Raw genomic sequence first — 26,392 nt, 5'->3', positions numbered from 1 at the left:
CTGATCACATGGGATAAAAACTCTTTCAGTCCAGTGTATCGTCAGTCCTGCGTGCTGACCGGCCCAGTCTGTCGTCGTCGCTGATTGCATACGGCAACGACCTGACCTGATGATAATTTAGTCAAGTACTCTGACTTTTTTATCCTACTCCATTGGCAGAGCACCACCGGAAGTGCCTGTCCGGTCGAGCTGTTTCGCGCGTCCTCCTCAAACACTCTCCCCGCCCTTCTTCCCCCCGCTCTGGGCCATGGCGGCGTCGGCGAAGACCTTCGTGCTGTACCCGTCGCTCGGCGTGGGCCACCTGATCCCCATGGTGGAGCTGGCCAAGCACCTGCTCCGCCGCGGCCACAGCGCCGTCCTCGCCGTGGTCGACCCGCCGGACGGCGATCCTGATGAAGCTATGTACCTAGGGTAGGGGCACGGACCCGTCCAAAGAGACCTACCCAAAGACGTCCCTAGAGGAAGTCACCTTTCAATCGACTTGAAGGTATCCCACTCGACGGATTCAAGACATTCGACCAAGAAGCTATCACTCGACCACGAAGCCAACCACTCGACTGCCAGAAGACCTAAAGTCACTCCGCAGGCAAACGGTCGGCTATTGAGTAGTCTTTATGGTCATTATAGCACTTTATTAGGGGCGTTACCAGTAACGCCCGACCCTAAATGCACCTTAAACCCTGCATTACTGAGGGCGGGAGGGGGCCGGCGAACTCTATATAAGCCAGCCCCCTCCTCAGTATGAAGGGTTCGCACCCCTGTTATTCACACGCCAGTAATCCAATCGACCGCCTCCGGGCACCGAGACGTAGGGCTGTTACTTCCTCCACGAAGGGCCTGAACTCGTACATCTTGGTGTGTTTACAACTTCCCAATAGCTGAGACCTAGCCTCTCCACACATACCCCCCTACATCACTGTTAGAGTTAGAACCACGACAGTTGGCGCCCACCGTGGGGCAGGAATCTTAGCGCCTAATTGGAGAAGTTGCGATTTTTTCGATCCCTTTGATCATGGTTTCGTGCGGAGTTTTGGTGGAGGGCCGCGAGATCCGTCTCGCCGCGCTCACGTTCATCGCCGACGACTCCGCCTGGCTCCAGGAGGCACCACTCGACATCGACGTGCTCCCTGTCCGCGGCGCGACGCATTTTCGCGCATGCGTTCGTGGCGTCCTCCTGGGACAGCCGTCGACCCAGTATCGGTCGACCCCCGTATCGTCTCCTCGCTCTGTCTCCCACCGGCGTAAGCGCTCGGGTCGGTCGAGAGTTCAGAGGTGGGTGAGGCATGCCGTGGCTCGCCAGTCGGCCACCCCGCAAGTCGCGACAATCGAGCCCGACGAATCCCTCTGCAGCCTGTTCGACCTGTCAACTGGCTTCGCGGAGACCGCATCCGAGTGCGACAGCAGCGACCCAGCGGCTGAGGTTCTAGCGGTCGTTGGGACGCACAGTCCTCCCGGTTTCCCTCGCGCTGATGGAGGCGCGGGTGGGGGCGACCCGTCGCATCCCCATGATGAGTATCTCCCCGAACCTCTCACATCATTGCAGTGAGAGGAGCTTCGCCGTCGGAACATGGACGCGCTCCACACTCCTATTGTCGGAGAAACCCCTGAGGCCCGGGCCTTAGAGGACGCGCGCTTGGCTAACCTGGCCGAGCGCACTCGACTGGAGAATCTCCAGCGGATACTCGACGAGCAAGCGCGTCAGCGGGCTCCCGAGTCCAGTCGACGTCAGCAAGCTCCCGAGTCCAGTCGGCGTCAGCTCTTCCCGCCGCCGCAGGTATACCGAACCCCAGTTCAGAATTTGGCCGCTGCGGTCCGTATAGCAGAATCAATTCAGCCCTCCCAGTCGGAGGCGGGCAGGGGCTTGTTGCAGATCAGAGCGCTGCTCCGGACGGCAGGAAACCAGAATTCCGCTGTCTCTCAGTCGCGGAACAGGATCCACAGTCGATCCGTCGCAACAGATACAGTCGAGTTGGCTCACAGCCCGAGATCGCCCCCGAGGCGTGAGGGACGTGGTGACCGGCATGATCAGTATAGGAGGAATGAGCAGTATGATCACTGATTCGATCGTGATGATCGACGTCGAGTGCCAACCCCTCCCTCGAGGAGTGGGTCATATGCGCCTCGACGGCAATATGACAGACGCCCTCATAGTGTTGGGCAGAGGATTCCAGTCGACCCCAGAGACCCAGGCTTTGATGCGAGATCCATCCTCGTTCAAGGTTTGGTTGACAGGAACAGAGCTCATCGAGAGGGCCACAACAGAGATGCGCCTGCCAGCAGCAGAGCACGTGCTTCAGGTCCAGAGTGTTTCAGTCGAGCCATCAGAGCCGCAGTGATTCCTCCCAACTTCAGGCTGGCGACTGGGGTCAGCAAGTTCACCGGCGAATCTAAGCCTGACACTTGGCTCGAAGATTACCGAGTGGCTGTACAGATCGGCGGTGGCAATGATGAGGTGGCCATGAAGCATTTGCCTCTCATGTTAGAGGTCTCAGACAGAGCATGGCTGAATCAGTTGGCACCCAGCAGCATCTACACTTGGGAGGACCTCTCCCGAGTGTTTGTCACAACCTTTGAAGGAACATGCAAGCGACCCGCAGGCCTTACAGAGTTGCGGTCTTGCGTGCAGAAGCCGAATGAAACTTTGAGGGAATACATCCAGAGGTGGATCACACTGCATCACTCGGTTGAGAATGTGCCAGACCATCAAGTAGTTTGTGCCTTCAAGGAAGGCGTTAAATACAGAGAGTTGAATCTGAAGTTCGGTCGAACTGGAGAGATGTCTCTGAATCGGATGATGGAGATTGCCACCAAGCACGCTAATGGTGAAGACGAGGACCGACTCCGGAGTGGCAAGCACAAGGCAGTCGCCCAAGAAACCGGAGGAAACTCTAGTCGGAAACAGAAGCGGAAGGCCGAGCCAACCGCTCCTGGGAGGCCTTGGCCGTAGCCTAGGGAAACTTCAAGGGAAAACCCAAGGGCACCTGGAAGCCCAAGAAAGTCAAGGATCAGGATGGGAACGATGTTTTGGATCTGCCATGTCACATCCACACCAAGAAAGATGAAGAGGGTAATTTTATTTACCCAAAGCATACCACTCGACAGTGTCGGCTCCTAATCCAGCAGTTTCAAGGCAAACAGCCCAAAGATAAGGAAAAAGAGTTGAACAGAGTCGAGGACAAGGAAGATAGCGACGATGGATACCCCCAAATCAATTCCACCCTGATGATTTTTGCTGATGTCGAAAGCAAAAGTCGACTGAAAGTCATTAACCGTGAGGTGAACATGGTTGCTCCGGCAACACCCAGTTATCTGAAGTGGTCGCAGACTGCCATCACATTCGACCAGTCCGGTCACCCTACGCACATTGCCACCCCTGGGAGGCAAGCTTTGGTGGTCGACCCAGTTGTCGAAGGCACTCGACTGACCAAAGTCCTGATGGATGGTGGCAGTGGCTTGAACATACTATATGCTGAAACATTGAAAGGGATGGGCATTCCGATGTCCAGACTCAGTACCAGTAACATGAGCTTCCACGGAGTCATTCCTGGGAAGAAGGCCGTGTCACTTGGCCAGATTGCTCTTGATGTGGTTTTCGGTGATTCAAAGAATTACCGCAAGGAAAAGTTGACATTCGAGGTTGTTGACTTCCAAAGTGCCTATCATGCCATTCTGGGCAGGCCAGCTTACGCACGCTTCATGGCTCGACCATGTTACGTGTACCTCAAACTGAAGATGCCTGGCCCCAAAGGTGTAATCACTATTACAGGCAACCGAAAGAAAGCAGAAGAGTGTTTTCAGAAAGGCTCAAAGATCACTGATGCTCAGATGGTAGTTGTTGAGCTGCAAGAGTACCAGAAGACTGCTGACCCGAGTGAATTGCTACGAGCCAAGAAGCCTGCTTCAGAATCTGCTTTTCAGTCCTCCGGTGAAACTAAGACAGCTCACATTCACCTGACCGGCCCCGACGCTGCTCCGACTCACATCTCGACGACGCTCGAATCCAAATAGGAAGAAGCGCTCATCCAGTTCCTCCGTGAGAACTGGGACGTCTTCGCATGGAAGCCTTCTGACATGCCTGGAGTTCCCAGGGGGCTGGCTGAGCACCATCTATGAGTCGACCCGAAGTTCAAGCCTGTGAAAGAACATCTTCGACGGTCCGCCATCCAGAAGAGGAAAGCTATTGGCGAGGAGGTGGCTCGGCTCTTATCAGCGGAGTTCATCCGAGAGATTTACCACTCCGAGTGGCTCACCAATGTTGTCATGGTCCCCAAGAAGGACAAGTCACTTCGCATGTGCATTGACTTTAAACACATCAATCGGGCCTGCCCGAAAGATCATTTCCCTCTCCCCCGCGTCGACTAGGTAGTGGACTCGACCGCGGGGTGCGAGCGTTTGTCTTTTCTAGATGCTTATTCAGGGTACCATCAGATCCGTCTGTATGGACCCGACGAGATCAAAACGGCTTTCATCACCCCATTTGGGTGCTTCTGTTATGTCACCATGCCTTTCGGCCTCAATAATGCTGGAGCCACGTTCATGAGGATGATTCAGAAGTGTTTGCTCACCCAGATCAGTCAGAACGTAGAAGCATACATGGATGATATTGTGATTAAGTCACGGAAAGGTTCCGACCTACTGACTGACCTTGCCGAAACCTTTGCTAACCTCAGAAGATATGATATCAAGCTCAATCCATCAAAGTGCACATTCGGAGTTCCAGGTGGAAAGTTACTCGGTTTTCTCGTTTCCGAACGAGGAATCGACGCCAATCCCGAGAAAGTTGGCACCATACTCCGGATGAAGCGCCATGTGCATGTACACGATGTCCAGAAGCTTACAGGTTACTTGGCCGCTCTGAGTCGATTCATTTCTCGTCTCGGTGAAAAGGTGTTGCCTCTCTACCGACTGATGAAGAAGTCTGACAAGTTCGAGTGGACTCCAGAAGCTGACGCAGCGTTTGCAGAGCTCAAAGCCCTGCTCTCCACCCAGCCGGTGCTTGCTGCCCCAATCAGCAAAGAGCCTCTGCTGATGTACATTGCGGCCACGGGACAAGTTGTCAATACAGTACTCATGGTCGAGCGGGAAGAAGAAGGAAAGGCATGAAGAGTTCAGCGCCCAGTATATTATGTGTCTGAAGTTTTGACCCCTTCAAAACAAAGATACCCCCACTACCAGAAGCTTGTATATGGGATTTATATGACCACCAAGAAGGTTGCACATTACTTCTCTGACCACTCCATTACAGTTGTCAGCGACGCCCCACTGTCAGAGATTCTGCACAACAGAGATGCAACTGGTCGAGTGGCCAAGTGGGCGATTGAACTCCTTCCCTTAGATATCAAGTTTGAAGCAAAGAAGGCTATCAAGTCCCAAGCAATTGCAGATTTCATCGCCGAGTGGATTGAACAGCAACTTCCGACTCAAGTTCACTCGGAGCACTGGACCATGTTCTTCGACGGGTCTAAAATGCTGAATGGTTCCGGTGCTGGGGTAGTCCTAGTCTCCCCCCGAGGAGATAAGCTTAGATATGTTCTCCAGATTCACTTCGATTCCTCCAATAATGAAGCAGAATATGAAGCACTTTTGTATGGGTTGCGCATGGCCATTTCACTCGGCGTCCGTCGCCTCATGGTCTATGGCGACTCGGATTTGGTGGTTAATCAAGTGATGAAGGAGTGGGACGTCAGAAGTCCGGCAATGACTGGATATTGCAATGCAGTGAGAAAGCTAGAGAAGAAATTCGAGGGGTTAGAGCTTCATCACATCCCCCGACTGAAAAATCAGGCAGCTGACGATTTGGCAAAGATAGGCTCCAAGAGAGAAGCCATTCCCAGCAACGTGTTCCTGGAACACATTCACTCGCCGTCAGTCCAAGAGGATCCTTTTACAGAAGAAGCCTCGTAGCCGAAAAGTGCCACAGATCCGACTAAAGTCGAAGTTCCTACTGTGGTCGACCTAATCATGGAAGTCTTGACAATCACTCCCGACTGGACGATACCGTACATCACGTATATCCTAAGGAAAGAACTCCCAGAGGACGAGGAAGAGGCTCGACGGATCGTCTGCCGATCCAAGGCCTTCACAGTCATAAAAGGACAGTTGTTTAGAGAGAGCGCGACTGGAATCGGTCAGAAGTGCATAACACCAGAAGAGGGTTAGATAATCCTTGATGATATCCACTCGGGAACCTGTGGTCATCATGCGTCCTCTCGGACCATCATGGCTAAAGCATACCGAGCGGAGGATGCCAGTTCTACTCCAACATGTCACACAAGCCTGCATCAGCCCTGAAGACCATTCCACTCGTCTGGCCCTTTGCTGTCTGGGGACTAGACATGGTTGGTCCACTGAGAACAGGCAGGAGCGGGTTCACTCATGTGCTTGTGGCAGTCGACAAATTCACCAAATGGATTGAAGCTAAGCCCATCAAGAATCTTGATGCTTGCACTGCTATCAGTTTCGTCAGAGGGCTAACATTCAGATATGGAGTCCCGCATAGCATCATCACTGACAATGGGTCAAACTTTGATTCGGACAAGTTCAGAGCTTTTTACGCCTCTCAAGGCACTCGAGTCGACTACGCATCGGTCGCCCATCCCCAGTCGAATGGACAAGCTGAGAGAGCAAATGGTCTGATTCTCAAAGGACTAAAGCCTCGACTGATGCGTGATCTCAAGCACGCGGCAGGTGCCTGGGTCGATGAGCTTCCGTCAGTTCTATGGGGATTAAGAACAACCCCTAACCGGTCGACTGGAAGAACCCCATTCTTTCTGGTTTACGGAGCCGAAGCAGTTCTGCCGAGCGATCTTCTTCACAACGCACCCCGAGTCGAACTTTACACCGAAGGTGAAGCAGAACAAGCCCGGCAAGACGCAGTCGACCTCTTAGAAGAAGAGAGGGAGATGGCCATGATCAGATCGACCATTTATCAGCAAGACTTGCGTCGATTCCACGCCCGGAATGTGAAGAGTCGAGCCTTCCAAGAAGGAGATTTGGTCCTCCGAGTGGATCAACAGAAACCGCACAAGCTTGCTCCCACTTGGGAAGGCCCCTTCATCGTCACCAGAGTCCTTCACAATGGAGCATATCACCTCTACAATGTTGATCGCCAGATCGATGAGCCACGAGCTTGGAATGCAGAACTACTCTGCCCCTTTTACACTTGAGTTCTCCCTTGGAAGAGATGTAATAAGAAAAATTTCTGCAGTTCGTTTTTATCAAAGGCAAGAGTGTTCCAATAATTGCTGTCACTTTTGTTTACATACGAAATCCCCCAGTGGGTGACTTAGCTGCGAATCCGTTTCGCCTAAGTTTGAAAAAATCCTACCGGGTGGAGAGCAAACCTCCCACTCGGGGGCTTAGCTGTAGCCCAGTGCTTGTCTAAGTTTGAAAAAATCCTACCGAGTGGAGAGCAAACCTCCCACTCGGGGGCTTAGCTGCAGTCCAGTACTCGCCTAAGTTCTCCCAGTAAGAGACTTAGCTGCGGTCAGACACTCGCCTAAGTTTGAAAAAATCCTACCGAGTGGAGAGCAAACCTCCCACTCGGGGGCTTAGCTGCAGTCCAGTACTCGCCTAAGTTCTCCCACTAGGAGACTTAGCTGCAGTCAAACACTCGCCTAAGTTTGAAAAAATCCTACCGAGTGGAGAGCAAACCTCCCACTCGGGGGCTTAGCTGCAGTCCAGTACTCGCCTAAGTTCTCCCACTAAGAGACTTAGCTGCAGTCAGACACTCGCCTAAGTTTGAAAAAATCCTACCGAGTGGAGAGCAAACCTCCCACTCGGGGGCTTAGCTGCAGTCCAGTACTCGCCTAAGTTCTCCCACTAAGAGACTTAGCTGCAGTCAGACACTCGCCTAAGTTTGAAAAATCCTACCGAGTGGAGAGCAAACCTCCCACTCGGGGCTTAGCTGCAGTCCAGTACTCGCCTAAGTTCTCCCACTAAGAGACTTAGCTGCGGTCAGACACTCGCCTAAGTTTGAAAAATCCTACCGAGTGGAGAGCAAACCTCCCACTCGGGGGCTTAGCTGCAGTCCAGTACTCGCCTAAGTTCTCCCACTAAGAGACTTAGCTGCAGTCAGACACTCGCCTAAGTTTGAAAAATCCTACCGAGTGGAGAGCAAACCTCCCACTCGGGGGCTTAGCTGCAGTCCAGTACTCGCCTAAGTTCTCCCACTAAGAGACTTAGCTGCGGTCAGACACTCGCCTAAGTTTGAAAAATCCTACCGAGTGGAGAGCAAACCTCCCACTCGGGGGCTTAGCTGCAGTCCAGTACTCGCCTAAGTTCTCCCACTAAGAGACTTAACTGCGGCCAAACACTCACCTAAGTTTGAAAATCCTACCGAGTGGAGAGCAAACCTCCCACTTAGGGGATTAGCTGCGGCCTAGCGCTCGCCTAAGTATTTAAAAATCCTATCGAGTGAGAGCAAACCTCCCACTTGGGGACTTAGCTGCGGCCCAGTGCTCGCCTAAGTACAGACACAACCCAATCCGAAAGGACGATGAGGCGCAAGTCGACTGCTACCTTCGCCTTCGGAGTTGCGCCGCAAATACAAGGTTATTCCGAGTGAAGATCAAGTTCCACTCGACGAATCAAACCATGAAGGTATCCAACGAGAAATCAAGTTCAGATAAAGCCTAAAAGGTCCCAGACCTCAAAGTACTCGAGCCCTCGGCTCGGCGGAGTTTAACTGTTACAAGTCCACTCGGCATCCCGAGGCAAATTTAAGGCAGAGTTTAAACGGTTACAAATCCACTCGGCATTCCGAGGTAAATTTAAAGTTTTCACTCCTCAGGAGGAGGACTGGAAGGGGCGACGAACTCATCCAAGTCGATCCCGTCGGCAATACGGGTGGCAGCAGCGATGAAGGTCTCCATGAAGTCTTGAAAGCTGTGCTTCCTAGTATCGGCAACTTGGATGGCCGCCAGCTTTTCTTCTCGCGCCTCCTTGCAATGGACGCGGACCAGGGACAGAGCGACATCAGCACCACATCTAGCAGAAGATTTTTTCCATTCCGCCACTCGACCTGGGACTTCGTTAAGTCGAGCCATCAGAGACTCGAGGTCATTTTGAAGCGTCGTCCCAGGCCAGAGTGATGCGTCGATCCGCGACATCGCAACTTTCAGCCGAGCCAGATAGTCAACGACGCTGGAAGTACGAGACTCCAGACGGAGCACGTTCATTGCAGCCTCGTCCTTCACGAGAGAGTTAACAGGGTCCAAGCCTGGTTCCACTCGACTGGTCTCCTCTTCAAACTTCTGGCAGAATTCTGCAAACACGATTCAAGGGTAAGACGGTGGCCGTACCCAGGCTCGACAACTACAAGACAGCCGGGTTGGAATAATTACCTTCGAGCATGACAAACAGCTTCTTGGCGAGTCCACCGAGATAAGCCTCCAGATCTTTTACCTTCCCCGACAGCTCACCCGCCTTGTCGTGCAGCGCCACCTTCTCTTTCTTCCGTCGACTGGCGTCTCGATTAGCTGCCTCGAGAGCAGTCTTCAGTCTGGAGTTCTCATGTTCAAGAGCTCCGACCGAAGCCAGTTTCTCTTCTGCGAGCTTCGTGCCTCCTTCTATGCCTCTGCAAGATCTTGGTCCTTCTTCTTTAGAGCTTCCTCCAGTTTATCTGCGGCGCGTCGAGTGGAACCAACATCAAGAATGGACAAGAAAGAAAAGTCACCCGTTAAGAATGGAGAACCTCACCAGCCATACCTTTTGCTTCTTCTTGCGCCTTCTTCAAGTTTTCCTGAGCAAGCTTCAAGCTAAGGTTGAGCTGGATCTGCTGATTCTCCAACTCAGTATAGCGAGCTACAAGTTCGCAAGATTTCTGTAAAAAGAAAAATCAGTCGACAGACGTCCAAGATAAGTTGCTTCCGAGTAACTAAGAGACAATGATGACGTTTCTAAGACCACAGCCGAATCAAAAAACATTCGACAGTAGTCTCAGGGACTACACCCAGTGGGTGCACTCAGCGTGCCCCCACTGGTTTGACCAAAAAAAAGAGAAAGAGAGAAAAAGTTCCACTCGACCTGGCCCGACCAAACCGAGTGAAGAAATACAGCTACAGCAACACAATGTAAAGACTACAGTCGACTGCCAGCAGTCCACCGTAGTCTCGGGGACTACACCCAGTGGGTGCACTCAGCGTGCCCCCACTCGTCCAAGGATTGGCAGACACACCTAGTGGGTGTACAGATACAGATACAAAAGATCTTCGGAAAAGAGACTCTTCAAACAGCATATCATAACAGAACAAGTGTTGAAGTCGACTGACCTGGACGTTGCTCTGAAGAGCCGAACTCGCGTCATAGGCTGCTTGGCTGGCCTCCCGAGCCATCTTCACTTGCTCCATCATGATCCCCGCCTGGCGTATAGCCTCCTTGGCAGCAGCCGCTTGGTCCTCAAGGACGGGGTATGCGGCAAAAAGCGAAGATGGATCCACAGTCGATGACGAGGGCCGCGCACTCGCCAGAGGAACAGCGAAGGTCACAGAAGCCCGAGCGGTGTCACCACCATCCCGAGCTACGGCCTCGGACGCCGGAGCGGAGTGGGGGGCCTCGTCAGCCGACGCCTTCTTATGCCTCCTCACCCTCAACGGACCATCATCGTCGTCATCCGGGAGGTCGATAACATGAGGAGGGGCTACAAAGGAAACATTCAATCGACCAAAGTTGCAATAAATGATCAGTCGACTCAAGGCAGAACGTCAGTAATCGTACTAGGGTTTGAGGTAACAGCATCCTCCATCTCTTGGTCGTCGTCCTTGGCGGAGACCTCAGAAGTAGCAGCGCTGCAAATCGCGAAAGCTAGTCAGTTGGCTCAATGAATCAACCAAGGATCTGTCCATGGTCGACGAAGGAAAGCAAGTTTTATTATTACCCGGAAATGGTAGGGACAGCTATCTTCATCTTGGGCAGAGCCTTGGGCGGCTTGGATAGCGTCGTGCGTGGGTGCTTGGGAACCTTTCCAGTCGGCGTAGGGGAAGAGGTCCGAGGGCATTTCGACGACTGCCCAACAGAAGCAGTCGCCTTGCCACGTTCCCGTGCTGGGTCGTGTGTGTGTGCTTGGACCGCCCCTCTGGGTGAGGGGGTTCGACCTCCTCCTCCTCCTCTTCGCTGGAGTCGACGTTGTCGTCTCCCTCCCCTTCACCGTCAGACTCCCACTCGCCTTGGTCGTCCCCACTCTCACCTCCGCTCGCCTCCCCTTCCTCAGTTGGCTCCTGAGCCCCGTTGGGCGTCGAGTACATCTCGGTGGTCGCCTGGAAAACAATAGACAAGACGAAAGTCAATCGACCAACTCAAAGAAGACCAATGCAGAAAACAAGATTTCAGTCGGGAGCATAAAGACATACCTGGTCCACTTCATACGAGCTGTCGAGTGGAGTTACCCTCCTGGCTCCTCGGGGGTTGTCTTTGTTCCCCGTGATGCTCGACAGCCACCCCTCCAGCATCTCGTCGGTGACCTCCTCCGGGTGGATCCGAGTGGTGTCATCGAGACTCGAGTACAACCACATCGGGTGGTCACGGGCCTGGAGTGGTTGGATGCGCCTCTGGAGGAAGACCTCCAGCAGGTCCATCCCAGTCACGCCCTCATGGACGAGCTCAACCACTCGACCGGCCAACACTTTGACTTGGGCCCTTTCCTCCGGTGCCACTTTTAGAGAAGCGGGTTTTTCAGCTCAGTCGAGGGAGAAAGGAGGAAGACCAGTCGACTGTCCTGGGGTCGCCTGGTCCTGACAGTAGAACCAGGTCGCCTGCCAACCACGGACCGACTCTGGGAAAGTAATGGATGGAAAACAGCTCTTCCCCCTCGTCTGGATCGCCAAGCCCCTGCACAACTGGATCACCTGTGTCCTCTCGTCACTCGACTTGGCCTTCTTGACCGACTGAGAGCGACAGGTAAAGATGTGCTTGAAGAGTCCCCAGTGGGGGCGGCAACCCAAGAAGGCCTCACACATAGAAATGAAAGCGGCGAGGTATACGATGGAGTTGGGAGTGAAGTGATGGAGCTGCGCTCCGAAGAAATTCAGGAAACTCCGGAAAAAAGGGTGGGGCGGCAGAGAAAACCCTCGGTCGATATGGGTGGCTAGGAGCACGCACTCACCATCGCAGGGTTGAGGCTCGATCTCTCCCCCCGGAAGACGTGCGGCTTTGTGGGGAATGACTCCCCCCTCGACCATGTCGTCGAGGTCCCCTTGCCGGAGCACCGACGGCATCCAGTCGCCCTGGATCCAACCTTTGGGCAGAGCGGTCCTAGAGGAGGATCCGCCCCGAGCAGATCTTCTCCCCTTCCCCTGCGCTGCCGCCTTCTTCGCGCGCTCCAGAGCGGAGGTCTTGCCCTTCATCATCGTCGCCGTTGAAGTCTCGCACGGGCCTGCTGCGCTAGGGCGAGAACGGAGGTGGCGGAAGGGCTTGCGAAGGAAGAGAGGAAGAAGAAAGCAGAAAGGAGCGCACGGCTTGGAAACCCCGAGCCGGCAACTTATAAGGGACCGCTTCCGAGTGGCTGACTGGTAGGCCCAGGCTATCTAGTCAAATCCCACAGCAGACGCGCACGCAGTACATGGCGAAAAAGGCATTATGAGGATCGAGGAGCCTCCGCTTTATCGCTTCCAATTACTGCGGCCGCTCCTGTCTCGCGCGCTTCCCAAAATCCGAATCCCGTGACATTCGCGGGCCGCAGAACAACTTGTCAAAACAGAAGACCCCGCCCGCGTCGGCGCTCGGTATGTCACAAGTAAAAATTCACTCGACGAAAGGCCTGGAATGGATCAAGGCGACTGAAAAAGGTTGGCAACGTCATCCGTGACGATTGGCCCGAAGCGAGGCACTCACGTAGCCCAAAGAGCCAGTCGGGGAGTTCCCCAACTCTTTCCCCACTCAAAACCTCGATCCACTCGGGGGCTAATGATGAAGCTACGTACCTAGGGTAGGGGCACGGACCCGTCCAAAGAGACCTACCCAAGGACGTCCCTAGAGGAAGTCACCTTTCAATCGACTTGAAGGTATCCCACTCGACGGATTCAAGACATTCGACCAAGAAGCTATCACTCGACCACGAAGTCAACCACTCGACTGCCAGAAGACCTAAAGTCACTCCGCAGGCAAACGGTCGGCTATTGAGTAGTCTTTATGGTCATTATAGCACTTTATTAGGGGCGTTACCAGTAACGCCCGACCCTAAATGCACCTTAAACCATGCATTACTGAGGGCAGGAGGGGGCCGGCGAACTCTATATAAGCCACCCCCCTCCTCAGTATGAAGGGTTCGCACCCCTGTTATTCACACGCCAGTAATCCAATCGACCGCCTCCGGGCACCGAGACGTAGGGCTGTTACTTCCTCCGCGAAGGGCCTGAACTCGTACATCTTGGTGTGTTTACAACTTCCCAATAGCTGAGACCTAGCCTCTCCATACATACCCTCCTACATCACTGTCAGAGTTAGAACCACGACAGACCCTGCCTCGGCCGCCGCCGTGGCCCGCCTCGCTGCGGCCAACCCTTCCATCGCCTTCCGCCTCCTCCCGGCCCCTCCCAGCCCGGACCCCGCCGCGCACCCGGTCAGGTGCGCCCAAGACACGCTCCGCCTCGCCAACCCCGCGCTCCGGGCCTTCCTGCACTCCCTGCCGGCCCCCGCCCACGTGCTCCTACTTGACATGTCCTGTGTCGACGCGCTCGACGTCGCCGCTGACCTCGCCCTCCCCGCCTACTTCTTCCCCTCCGCCGCCAGCGACCTCGCCGTCTTCCTCAACCTGTCGTACCTCTACCCCGGCCTGCCCTCCTTCAGGGACACGGGCGACGCGCTCGTGCGCTGCCCCGGCATGCCGCCGATCCGCGCAGTGGACATGCTGGTCACGGTGCAGGACAAGGAAAGCAACCTCACCAAGGTCCGGCTGTACTAGTTCAAGCGCATCACGGAGGCGAGGGGCGTGCTGGTCAACACCTTCAACTGGCTGGAGCCCACGGCCCTGAAAGCGCTCACCGGAGGCGTCTGCGTGCCCGACCGGCCGACGCCGAGGGTCTACTGCATCAGGCCATTGGTCAACGGCGGCGAAGCGAGCGGGGGCGGCGAGAAGCGGCACGAGTGCCTCGTGTGGCTCGACGCGCAGCCGGAGAAGAGCGTCGTGTTCCTCTGCTTCGGCAGCAAGGGCGCCTTCTCGGCGGCGCAGCTCAAGGAGATCGCTCGCGGGCTAGAGAGCTCCGGGCACCGGTTCCTGTGGGCGGTGAGTAGCCCGCCGGAGGAACAAAGGGAGTTCCCCGAGCCGGACCTCGATCGGCTGCTCCCGGCGGGCTTCTTGGAGAGGACGAGAGGCCGGGGCATGGTGGTGAAGAACTGGGTGCCGCAGGCGGAGGTGGTGCGGCATGAGGCGGTCGGCGCCTTCGTGACGCACTGCGGGTGGAACTCGGCGCTGGAGGCGATCATGTCCGGGCTGCCGATGATATGCTGGCCACTCTACGCCGAGCAGGCGCAAAACAAGGTGTTCATGGTGGAGGAGATGAAGATCGCCATGGCGTTGGAGGGGTACGAGAAGGGGACGGTGAAGGCGGAGGAGATTGAGGCCAAGCTGAGGCTGGTGATGGGGACGGAGGAAGGGGGGAAGCTCAGGGAGATGCTTTCGGCGGCGAGGAAGATGGCGTTGGACGCGATCGGCGACGGCGGGTCTTCCAAAGTGGCATTTGCCCGGTTTTTGAGTGATTTGGAGAACGGCAGCATGGAGAATGGAGGATGCAACAATTGACAGATGAACTGTGGAAGGATGGTAGCGACACCTTACACAATTCAGATAATAATGCAGATTTTCTGATCAGCATAAGAGAAAAATATGACTTTGTTCATCATAGATGATTATTGTGCTGTCTTTGCATTTGAATTTTTTTATATGTACGCATAATTACAGCTCAAATTACTTCCGATCTTTCTGAAGGCATTTGGGCAATGCGTCTTTGATTACAACAATAATAACATCATCAATAAGAGCATATGCTAATTACCAGCAGCTCCTGTGACAGGAATACACCAATTTTCTGTATCTAGTGCACCAGGGCTCATTGTTCACATATACTGTATTATACCGGTCAAATTGAATAATGACCACATTACATTATCAGGGAGGCATGTGTTACTTTGTCCTTTGTCCTAGCTCTTCTTTTCCACCAGCATAAGAGAAAAATGTGACCTCAGTCTCCATTTCGGAGCTCTAACTCCATTTTTCATGAGATGTGCGCTCCATATTATAGGTGGCCAAACGGGCCGGGATAGCTGGGCCAGCACAGCATGTGCTAAACGGGCCAGGCCCGGCACGCGGCACGCCAGGAGCCGTGCCTGGGCCTGAAGGCCGAGCACGTGGGCCGGCACGGCACGGCCTGATTATCGTTTTTTATTATTTTTTTATGTATCCTAATGTGGCCCAACAGGTAAAAATAGGCTAAAAATGCCCGGTGCGCAAAATAGGTGGCAGATTAGCGGGCCTAGCGTGCTTGTGGGACAGCCTGATTAGCATATGGGCCGTGCCTGGGCTGCAGGCTGCAGCACGCGGGCTGGCATGGCACGGCCCGTATAATAATCGTGCCTCGGCAGGCCGGACCGTGCCAGGCACGATTAGGATGGGCCGGGCCAGGCCAAACCGGCCCGGCCCGTCTGGCCAGCTATACTCCGTATCCCCCCCCCCCTCCCCTATCTCTCTCTCTTCTATTCAGCCTGATTCACGAAATATGGAGCAGCACACTTCATCTGCATTTGGATATTGCGGCGGTTGTGCGCGAGCACAAAGTCATTATAATGCGCCCTTCCTAACACCTGTTGTTGGCTCATAGGTCATAGGTTGTTCCCCAATAATCTAAAATTCAAACCAACTTCATTCCTAATAATTTGGACAGATAATTAGTTGTACTGTGACTTACATTGACAGAACAACTAATAATTAGTTAAACTCTAAACTAAATGGCTAACTAGTCTAAAACCCCTACCGGTTCAGTTGCAAAAACTCTAGTGGTGGACATGCCAAACTGTAACAACCTCTCGTCCACCGCTAGTTAAGTTGCATTGAGGGCCATGCCATTGCAATCGGATTAACATTACTTGCAGTTGCAACTCTGGTGGAAAATTTTCTGCATGCTAAGAAACAGACAACAGAGGGGGCAAGAGCAACTCCAATGGGGCGACCCAAACGGGCGGCGCTTTCGTCTGCTTTTTGTTCGTTTGGGTCGGCTGCCCGTCCGGCGTCCAGCCTCTTTTAGATTTGGATCGGCAGGGCACCCAACGCGCCGACCCCTTTCATGTCCGCGCGCAATTTTTAGAAAAAGGCCCACGGCCATAGATCAGCCAGCGGCCATGTCGTCGCCCTGGTTTTGGCGCTCCAGCGTGCGCGGGGAATTGAGCAGCCTAGCGCGCTGGTTTTGGCGCGCTGCGTCCGGCGCGCGTTATTAAGAAGGCGTTCCCTTCACACTCTGTCGGCCGCCCACTTGCTTCGCCGCCTCTCACTCGCCTCGCCGCCTCTGCGCCACCATGTCGATGCGCCGCCTGGGTGCTTCGGGTTTTCGCGGAGTCCGCGAGTGCCACTCCAGCGCCTTCTCCTCCGAAATCTGGTTTGGCGAAAAACGCCTCAGTGTCGACACCTTCGACACCGCAGAGGAGACGGCCCGCACGTACGACACGGCGGTGTGGCGCCTCCCGCTGCCTCGTCGGGAGATGAATTTTCCCGACGTGTCGACGAGCCAGCGGGCGCAGGATCTCGAGCCTTTCCCGCGGCTTTTCACCGACGAGGATCGTCGTAACAACTGGAATGTGGCAGTGTTGTCTCGCCATCGCCGAGATGGACGTGGAAGCCATGACGGTGTGGCGCGAACGCTTCCCGCAGGACATCGTCAACGAGCGCCAGTTCTACAAGCAACGGAGGACGGAGAGGGAGGCGAGGAGGACAGAGCGAGCCGCTTATCGGAAGGACAAGCGTGTGCGAAAGCAGGCCGCTCAATTGAACATGAAGCTAGGAGAGACGTCGTCCTGGGACTCCGAGGACGAGCGGTATGCTGACGCCTACATTCAGACGTCAGAGGAGGACATTACCGAGTCGGAGTCGGAAAACGACGAGTAGTTGATCTTTTCTTTTAGCAGTCTATGCTATGAACCATGTGTGTATCCTTATATTATGCGGCCACCCCGGCGGGTAGTTCATCTTTTCTTTTAACAGTTAATCCTTGGTACTATCTATGTTGAATTGGCGGGCGACGTCGATGACGAAGGAGGCGGGCGAGGGTGTGTTGTTGGATGGGAAGAGGGCAATGTGCTATCGGGCTCGGGGAGGGGAGAGGGCGAGCGTGCGCGCGTACGTCTCGTGTCCACGCCGACGCAAATCCGGCTCAAAAATGGGCCGGGAGTGAATCGCCCGTGGATGAAAAGCGGACGCGTATCCGTTTGGGTCGGCGCAAATCCAGCTTAAAAATAGACCGGGAATGGATCGCCCCCGGACAAAAAGCGGACGCGTGTCTATTTGGGTCGACCCATTGGGTCGTCTTTTATGTCCGGGCTAACCCAAACGAACGGCGACAGACGAAATGGATCGCCACATTGGAGTTACTTTAAGCATTCAACTGGCAGCCAAGACAAAAAATAAATAAAAAGGATGAATGATCTGGGATGGCCACTTGTAGAATAACAGAGAAAAAAAGACGAATGAACTAGCTACCTTTGGATTTAGACAGCATAAATTGAAAAAAAAAGTCCTGGTAAAGAAACAGAAAGAAAATAAGACTTGACACAAGGCCCATAACTAGACAACCCATAAAAAATTGAAAAGGTTAGATGAGAGGGACACGGAGTATCTTAGCTCGGATGAACAGTAAAGACACCCAAAAGTTCTAAAAATAAAAATAAAAAATAATGTTTTTGGGGGCAAACATTGACAATTTTTTTTAGGAAAAAGCGATGAAAAAATCAAAGAGAGAAAAAAATTACAACCAACATAAGGTTGGATGAAGAAAGAGTGGACGACATAATCTTACTTTTTTTTTGAATGGGAGAGGATAATATTAAACCACTAAAGATGTGGGCATTATAGAGCACAAAAATTTACGATACATGTATAGGATGCACTCAATGTGTACGAGCTTGTTTCATGGATGTATTAGAAATGATACCTTGGGATGGATGTAAAGCGAAGCAAATTGCTTCCCCGCCGAGAGCCGAAGTTTGTGTGGATTGTAAGGCCAACTCCACCGCGCGATCCTATCCTATCCGGTCCCGTTTGTTTGGGATAAAAGAAACAAAGGAGGCGGCCCAGCGCGCGACGGCCCGGACCCATCTTATCCGTTTTGTGTCCGGACCGACCCATTTCGAGCGCAAACTTGCGCCGGGTTTGGGTCGCGACGGCCACCAAACGGACGCGCGCTCGTCCGCGTTGGGGCCGCGTGGCAGGCGGCCACCCACCTCCCACCCACCCACATCAATGCGCACGAGCGGACGGCCTCACCTGTCATCCGCACGTCGAGCGGTCGCCATCCTTCTTTAAGTGGGAAGCATGGACGGGTCGTCGTCCACACTGTCCCACGCCACCCAGCGGCCTCCTCTAACCCCGACAGCGCAGAAACCCTAGCCTGACTCCTCCTCGAGCTCGCCGGCCGCCCACCTCGCCATGGGCTTCTGGAACGGTAAGGGCAAGCACGACCGCGAGGCCAGCTCCTCCTCGGGGCGCCGCCGCGGCTCCATGAAGAAGGAGGAGCCCCCGTCTCCGTCGCGCTCCTCCCGTCGGGCCCCCACGCCAACGCCGCACTCCTCCCGTCGAGCCCCCGCGCCGGCCCCCTTCACCATTGCCCCTAGGCCCTCCGGCGAGCGCGACCGGCAGTACATCTGCGCGGACGTGTGCCGGAGGTACTGGGAGACGAGGACGCCGGTCCCGTGGAGCGACGCCCACCTCCCCAATGGGTGGCACCTCTCCGCGGACCGGGTCCCCATCCCGCCAGTGCCGGCGACCGGCCGTGCACGGCGCGATGAGATCAACCGCCGCCACCGCCTCCTCCCCGACGACCTATACTACGACCACAGGTATGCCCCCGACTCGCCGCTCTGGGACACATGGCTCCAGGACGAGCACGACGTGCGGCGCGCGTCCTACTTCGCCGGCACCGTGTCGGGGCCGCGGAGGCCACGTGCAGAGCCGGGCGGGCGTACGCGGGTGCGTGGCCTGACGCCCACGCCGTCGCCTTCCCCGTCTCCGTCGCCCCCTCCCCCTCCTCGCATGACAGCGGAGGAGGAGGCCCGTCTCCTGCAGCGTGTCATGGACGACTCCATGAACACGCACGATGAGCGACAGTGGGACGGCCTGGAGGAGACCGTGGCCCTCTCTGCCGCCGGGGACGTCGCCTTCCCGGAGCTGCAGCTGGCGCCCGTCACGGCGGCCACCAAGGAGGAGAAAAATGGAGGAGGACTCGCTCGCGTTCGAGAAGCTCCTGGGCCAGGGTTGGGGCTGGTCGTGCACTGCGCCGGAGATGGCCGTCGACCTGGGCGTGAACTGGTGCCCCACTCCGGAGCGGGAGGCCTCGCCACGGGAGGAGGTGGTGCAGGCAGCTCCGGCCGTCCAGCCCGTCCCCGTCCACCACGCACCTCCGGCCCACCTGTGGACGCCGCCGAAGTACGTCGACCTCGTCAGCGACGACGACGACACCGGCGGCCAGTGAAGACGGCGACGACCACGGCACCGACGGGCGCGGCAGGAGCGCGCTGGAGGCGGAGGCATTTTTTTATTTTGTTTTATATGTTAATTATGAAAAATGGGCCTTTTAAGTGGCCGTGGAAACTGGGCCGTTTTGTGGCCGCCTCCTATATATATTTTATGTTTTTTTAGAATGTGTTTATTTAGTTTTTTAGTTATTTCGTTTTAGTTTTAATATTTCTTTTATTCACGTCCATCCCGGACACGATTTGGGGTGCGGCCGCGCGGTGCGCGCACGCACGACCCATCTGACAAAGGCGGACACAGGCGAACTCATCGGCGCCCCAAAAGGACAAAATCCGGCCAATCCGGACGTCCGTTTGGGGTCATGCGGTGGAGTTGGCCTTAGATGTGAATCTGCCTGCCCGACAGATTTGTCAAGTGTCTGTGTTTTTTTAAGGCCTGAAACAAAATGACTTATTTTCCCAAAACAATGATGTATTGTTTCCCTGCCAAAATAAATAATAATGATGTACTCCCTCCGTCCCTAAATATTAGTCTTTTAAAGATTTTAATAAAAACTACATACGAATATATATGAACATATTTTAGAGCGTAGATTCACTCATTTTGCTCCTCTGAAAAAGACTTGCATTTAGGAAATGAGGGAGTAAAAGACTTTAATCCACAAGCTAACGCACATTGGAGATGCACCATTCCAGGAGCGCCAGCGTGCAAACCACGAGCCGTCACGTATTTCCCACTTGGGTGCTGTGCCAGGCTATCGTCACCGCTGATGGCTCACCTAGACGGACTGACGGACGTGATGACCCGCCGGTACAAGCCTTCGTCAGTCGTGGCATACTTTTATTCCACTCACCCTTGCCAAAAACCGACTTTTTATTCCCCCCGATCCCGTCCTTCACTTCGCACACACTCTCCCCCCGATCTCGGCCATGGCTGCGCCGCCGCCGGCGGCGACGGAGAAGAAGAAGACGTTCGTGCTCTACCCGTCGCTGGGCGTGGGCCACCTGAACCCCATGGTGGAGCTGGCCAAGCACCTGCTCCGCCGCGGCCACAGCGCCGTCGTCGCCGTCGTCGACCCGCCCGACGGCGACCCCACCTCGGCCGCCGCGGTGGCGCGTCTCGCCGAGGCCAACCCCTCCATCGCCTTCCGGCTCCTCCCGGCCCCGCCCAGCCCGGACCCCGCCGCGCACCCCATCAAGCGCGCCCACGACACCCTCCGCCTCGCCAACCCCGCGCTCCGGGCCTTCCTGCGCGCGCTGCCGGCCCCCGCCCACGCCATCCTCCTCGACATGTTCTGCGTCGACGCGCTCGACGTCGCCGCCGACCTCGCCCTCCCCGCCTACTTCTTCTTCGCCTCCGCCGCCAGCGACCTCGCCGTCTTCCTCCACATGCCGTACCTCTACCCCGGCCTTCCGTCGTTCAAGGACATGGGCGAGGGCTCGTGCGCAGCCCCGGCATGCGCCCGGTCCGCGCGGCGGACATGCCGCTGTCGGTGCAGGACAAGGAGAGCGACATGACCAAAGCCCGGATGTACCAGTTCAAGCGCATCGCGGAGGGGAGGGGCGTCCTGGTACCTTCGACTGGCTGGAGCCCACGGCCCTGAAGGCGCTCGCCGACGGCGTCTGCGTGCCCGGCCGGCCGACGCCGAGGGTGTTCTGCGTCGGGCCGTTGGTCAACGACGGCAAGAAGAGCGGGGGCGGCGAGACGCGGCACGAGTGCCTCGCGTGGCTGGACGCGCAGCCGGAGCGGAGCGTCGTGTTCCTCTGCTTCGGCAGCATCGGCGCCGTGTCCGCGGCGCAGCTGAGGGAGATAGCCCATGGGCTGGAGAGCTCCGGCCATCGCTTCCTGTGGGTCGTACGGAGCCCACCTGCGGACCCGGCCGACGTCTTCCAGCCGCGCCCGGAGCCAGACCTGGACGCGCTCCTCCCCAAGGGGTTCACGGAGAGGACACGGGACAGAGGGATGGTGCTGAAGATGTGGGCGCCGCAGGCAGAGGTGCTGCGGCACGCCGCCACCGGCGCCTTCGTGACGCACTGCGGGTGGAACTCGGCGCTGGAGGCGATCATGGCCGGGGTGCCGATGATATGCTACCCGATGTACGCCGAGCAGGCGCTGAACAAGGTGTTCATGGTGGAGGAGATGAAGATCGCCGTGCCGTTGGAGGGATACGAGAAGAGAATGGTGAAGGCGGGGGAGATAGAGGCCAAGCTGAGGCTGGTGATGGAGACTGAGGAAGGGACGGAGCTCAGGGAGACGCTTGCGACGGCGAGGAAGATGGCGTCCGACGCCATCGGCGACGGCGGGTCTTCTGACGTGGCATTCGCCGAGTTCTTGGGAGATTTGGAGAATGGAGGATGCAACAATTGATCAAGCTGGCTGGATGACAGATGTATTCTGCAAGGTTGGTAGTAACAACCTGCAGATTTTCTCAGCAGCATAGGAGAAAAATAGAGTTTGTATTACTGCATTAGTGTGTCCAGTGCAGCAGGGAGGGCTCATTGCTCACTCAAATTATTGTATCAATCAAATTGAATAATGTCGGCACCAAATTATCAGAGAGGCATGCGCCAAATACAGCAGTTCATTGTGATTTTTTTGGGGGATCTAAACTGTTCATTGTGACTGTCAATTCTGAACAAACAGATGCACTGACTATTACCTAACATATTGTGATAGAGCTTGCAGTTTTCATAGCTTCAGTTTGGAATTTGGAAGCACAACTAGCTATGGGCATATATCATTTTGAGAATATAATTGCTGAAGCAGCTAATCTGCATAGCAGAACTACTATCACCACCTGCTGCAAGCCTGTAAATTCACAACAGATAGTTCATACTTCTGATCAAGGGAGGGAATCGGTGCTAACCTTCAAAATCACACAATTCAAAGACCAATCTTGTTGCTGTCTTCTGTGCTTGGTCACTCTGGGAGCTTTAATCACCTCAAGAACTCAGAGAACACCATCTACGACGATCCACTGTTTGCCTGCGCTTCCGCGGCCTTCTCCTTCGGCAATGACAGACTCACATTACAGAATAAGTGTAATTATCTTAAGACAACTAAACCAAAATCAGGGTAAGAACAGCACAAAATGCATGAGAGAGCAATGCCTGTGTTAGTAGAGCTGCACATACGATGCACAATCTTTGTTAGACAACCAGGCCTATAACATCAGGATAAAATGCAAAAGAAACAAAGTAGCTCCCTAGACCAAACACCACCAGCAAAAGTAAAAAGACAGTACGGTTAAGGGCAGAACAAAAAAACATCCAGGATCTTCATCTGGCGAAGAGATCAGCGCAGTCTCCTCAGGCAGCATCAACATTGTTGAAGAACAAGATCTAAGATCTCCTGCTTCCTTGTCCAGAGAACCCGCCAATGCTGCAAGAAGATCAGGATAAGGTTGTTTCGAGTTCTCCATAAAGCCAAACAGCCATAACACCATACCAAATAAACTTCACACTCCCATTCGAGCCATAATTCAGACAACCAAGGAAATGGTGCATGGACAGAGGACTCCACCGTCATCCCAGCGTCTCCCGAACCACACAGCCCATAAGAAAGCAGCAATGAGACACTGAAACAGCAGATGGTCAAAGGCCATCAGTTCAGTTGGCCCTTGAGGAATCAAGATTTGCTCTCTATTCTCTCTCTCTCAAAAAGAGATTTGCTCTCTAGTCCGCACCACTATCAAGAACGGCTGATTTTTTAGAAAAGGAGGAGGACCCCCGATCAAGAACGGCTTGCCAAGCAAAGAACCTAATCTTAAGAGACACCTTGATTTTCCATATTTTTTTCCGATAAGGAGTCCACACTCCCTGGAAAGCCAGCAATGGATACATGGACTAGAAGTATAAATACTATTGTTAGTTAAACTCCACTACACTTTTGTCAGCCCAATTCTTCAGGTATATGGGCTGAAGCAAAGACATAAATTCCTCCCGCATTTCCGATTCTGAACACCTGAAAGCTCGTTTGAAATGAATATCCCGGCAGTGGGTCTCTACATCATAAGCCTTAGCCCTTATCTGCCGAGATATCAGGATCAGGGGCCACAAGGAACAGTTCAGGGAATTTGATTTTCAAAGTAGTATGGCCAAGCTAAACATCTAGCCAGAACCTGACCTGTCTCCCATTACCAACCACAAAAACTTTCCCCCACTGAAACCAGCGTTTGATCTTTTCCAGACCATTTCAAAGCTGTGATCCTTTCTTAACAGACATAAAAATGGAAGAACCACCAGGCAAGTATTTCTTCAGAAAAAACCGTTGCCACAAAGAACATTAGGCTCATTAAAAAGCTTGCAGATCCATTTCAGCAACAGAGATGCTTATGTAAATGCTTGCTGGTGCCGTGAGCCCTCCTAGTCATGCCATGAGATCCATTTCAGCAACAGAGATGTGCTCAGCACCAGAGTAGTCTCTAAAAGCTTTCAAAAGGGGCAGGTCAAACAGAAACATATTTCAGTCTAGCTTATATGCTCCACACAACAAACTAAAGCTATACCAACAGACCAATGAAAATGGTTTGCGTGGATCACAGGAGGCCAAGAAAAGACTAGAGGGGCAATGCAATGGACAAAAACTGACATAGAAACAACTCCATTTAAGTAGTTGGTTTACCTGAGTTCTTCCAAGAAAAGAACATCATGAGTAGGTTGTGCTTCCGTGTTTAGGCGCTTATTGTGATTTCGCATTTCAGCGCCATGAGTAGGAGGGCTCATGCCACCAGTAAAATCGAAATAATAACCATAGCAATTCATCAAGGGAGCATGTGCTAAATACAACAGTCCCATGTACTGTCAATTCTGAATACAACATAACTGAGGAAAGCTTCAGTGTGGAATTCAGGAGCACAGAGCTATGACATATCATTTCAGTAGTATATTGCTGAGGCAGCTATTATAACTTTCACCACATCATCTTAACACCACAAGCGCAAGTTCATAGTTCAGGGTGGGAATTGATTCAAACCATTAGAATCACACATTCCAAGGCCAATCCTGTAGCTATCTTGTGTGCTTGATCATGTGGAGAGCTTCGAATGCTTCAAGAACTCGGCGAGCGCCATCCGCGACGGCCCGCCGTCTGCCATCGCTTCAGCGGCCTTCTCCTTGGCCAGTGCCAGCCTCTCCCTCAGCTTCTCCCCTTCCTCTGACTCCATGACCAGCCTCACCTTCCTCTCCACCTCCTCAGCCCTCACAAGCTCCTCATCGTATCCCTCCATCACCACCCCGACCTTCATCTCGTCCACCACGAACTCTTTGTTCAGCCTCTGCTCCGCGTACTGCGGCCAGCACAGCATCGGCACCCCGGCCGACGCCGCTTCCAGGACGGAGTTCCACCCGCAGTGCGTCACAAACGCGCCGGTGGCGGCGTGCCGCAGCACCTCCACCTGCGGCGCCCACATCTTCAGCACCATCCCCCTGTCTCGTGTCCTCTCCGTGAACCCCTCGGGGAGGAGCGCGTCCAGGTCTGGCTCCGGACGCGGCAGGAAGAATTTGGCCGGGTCAGCCGGAGGGGTGCGCACGACCCACAGGAAGCGGTGGCCGGAGTTCTCGAGCCCGTGCGCTATCTCCTTCAGTTCCGCCGCCGACACGGCGCCCATGCTGCCGAAGCAGAGGAACACCACGCTCCGCTCCGGCTGCGCGTCCAGCCATGACAAGCACGCGTGCCGCTCGCCTTGCGCCGCCGCCGAGTCCGAGACGATCAGCGGCCCGATGCAGTACACCGGTGGGGTCGGGCGGCCGGGGACGCACACGCCCTCCCTGAGCGCCCCCACGGCCCTCGCCTCAAGCCACTCGTAGGTGTTGACCAGCACGCCCCTGGCCTCCGGGATGCGCCCGTAGTGCCCGATCCTGATGGTGCAGATCGGGTCCGCGCGGTCCATCACGGTGTGCGGCATGTCGGACGCCGGGATCGGCGGGACCCCGGGGAAGCGGAGGGGCGCCTTGCCCATGTCCCTGAAGCTCCCCTCCGTGGTGGCGAAGTGGTGGGGCAGGTGGAGGAACGCCGCGAGGTCGCCAGCGGAGGAGGTGTAGTAGATGTACGCCGGGACGCCGGTCTGGGCGGCGGCGTCGAGGGAGTCGATGCAGAAGAGGTCGAGGACGAGCGCGGCGACGGAGGGGAGGGAGCGGAGGAAGGCGAGCAGGGACGGCACGGTGAGGCGGAGCAGGTCGAGCATCTGCAGGAAGGGGTGGGGGTCGGGGTCGGGGTAGTCCGGGGGCGGGAGGTGGTGGAAGGCGATCGAAGGGTTGGCGGCCTCGAGGCCGGCGACGGCGGAGGCGGTGGACGAGAAGAAATCGGCGGTGGAGGCCGGCGGGGTCGGGACGGCGATGACGACGGGGACGCCGCGGAGGAGGAAGAGCTTGGCGAGCTCCACCATGGGGATGAGGTGGCCCACGCCCAGGCAGGCGTGCAGCACCACGGTGGGATTGGGGTTGGCCGCCTCCATTAGCGACGCGCCGATGGCGATGAGCTGATGCTGATGAACAGTGAGAGACTGAGGAGACTTTTTTTAGGGAAGAGAGACCAAGGAGACCATACCTGGCCAAACGGGCCGGCCGGGCACGGCACGGCCCGGCCCATCGTAATCGTGCCTGGCCCGGCATGGCCCGCCAGGGCATGATTACTATATGGGGCCGTGCCGTGCCGGCCCGCGTGCTGCGCCCCCAGGCCCTGGCACGGCTCAGTTAGTAAACGGGTCGGCACGTTGGCCCGTTTAGC

At 55.1% G+C, this 26,392-nt stretch overlaps 1 protein-coding gene and 2 pseudogenes across 1 annotated transcript; 2 read left to right on the top strand and 1 right to left on the bottom strand.

Annotated features, from left to right (window-relative positions):
- Positions 1–244: 244 nt before the first annotated feature.
- LOC123179817 (anthocyanidin 5,3-O-glucosyltransferase-like) lies at positions 245–14,734 on the top strand (annotated as a pseudogene).
- A 5,787-nt stretch (positions 14,735–20,521) lies between these two features.
- LOC123063779 (anthocyanidin 5,3-O-glucosyltransferase-like) lies at positions 20,522–22,223 on the top strand (annotated as a pseudogene).
- A 2,180-nt stretch (positions 22,224–24,403) lies between these two features.
- On the bottom strand, positions 24,404–26,168 carry LOC123063795 (anthocyanidin 5,3-O-glucosyltransferase-like). Its single transcript, XM_044487692.1, has one exon. The coding sequence runs from the start codon at positions 26,118–26,120 to the stop codon at positions 24,693–24,695; it is 1,428 nt and encodes a 475-aa protein (XP_044343627.1). The 5' UTR covers positions 26,121–26,168; the 3' UTR covers positions 24,404–24,692.
- Between the last annotated feature and the right edge of the window lie 224 nt (positions 26,169–26,392).

This window comes from Triticum aestivum, chromosome 1A (assembly GCF_018294505.1).
Source record: "Triticum aestivum cultivar Chinese Spring chromosome 1A, IWGSC CS RefSeq v2.1, whole genome shotgun sequence".
In the NCBI taxonomy this organism is placed as follows: Eukaryota; Viridiplantae; Streptophyta; class Magnoliopsida; order Poales; family Poaceae; genus Triticum; species Triticum aestivum.
The sequence above is the reverse complement of the archived record's forward strand: the minus strand, read 5'-3'. Positions and strand labels throughout refer to the sequence as shown.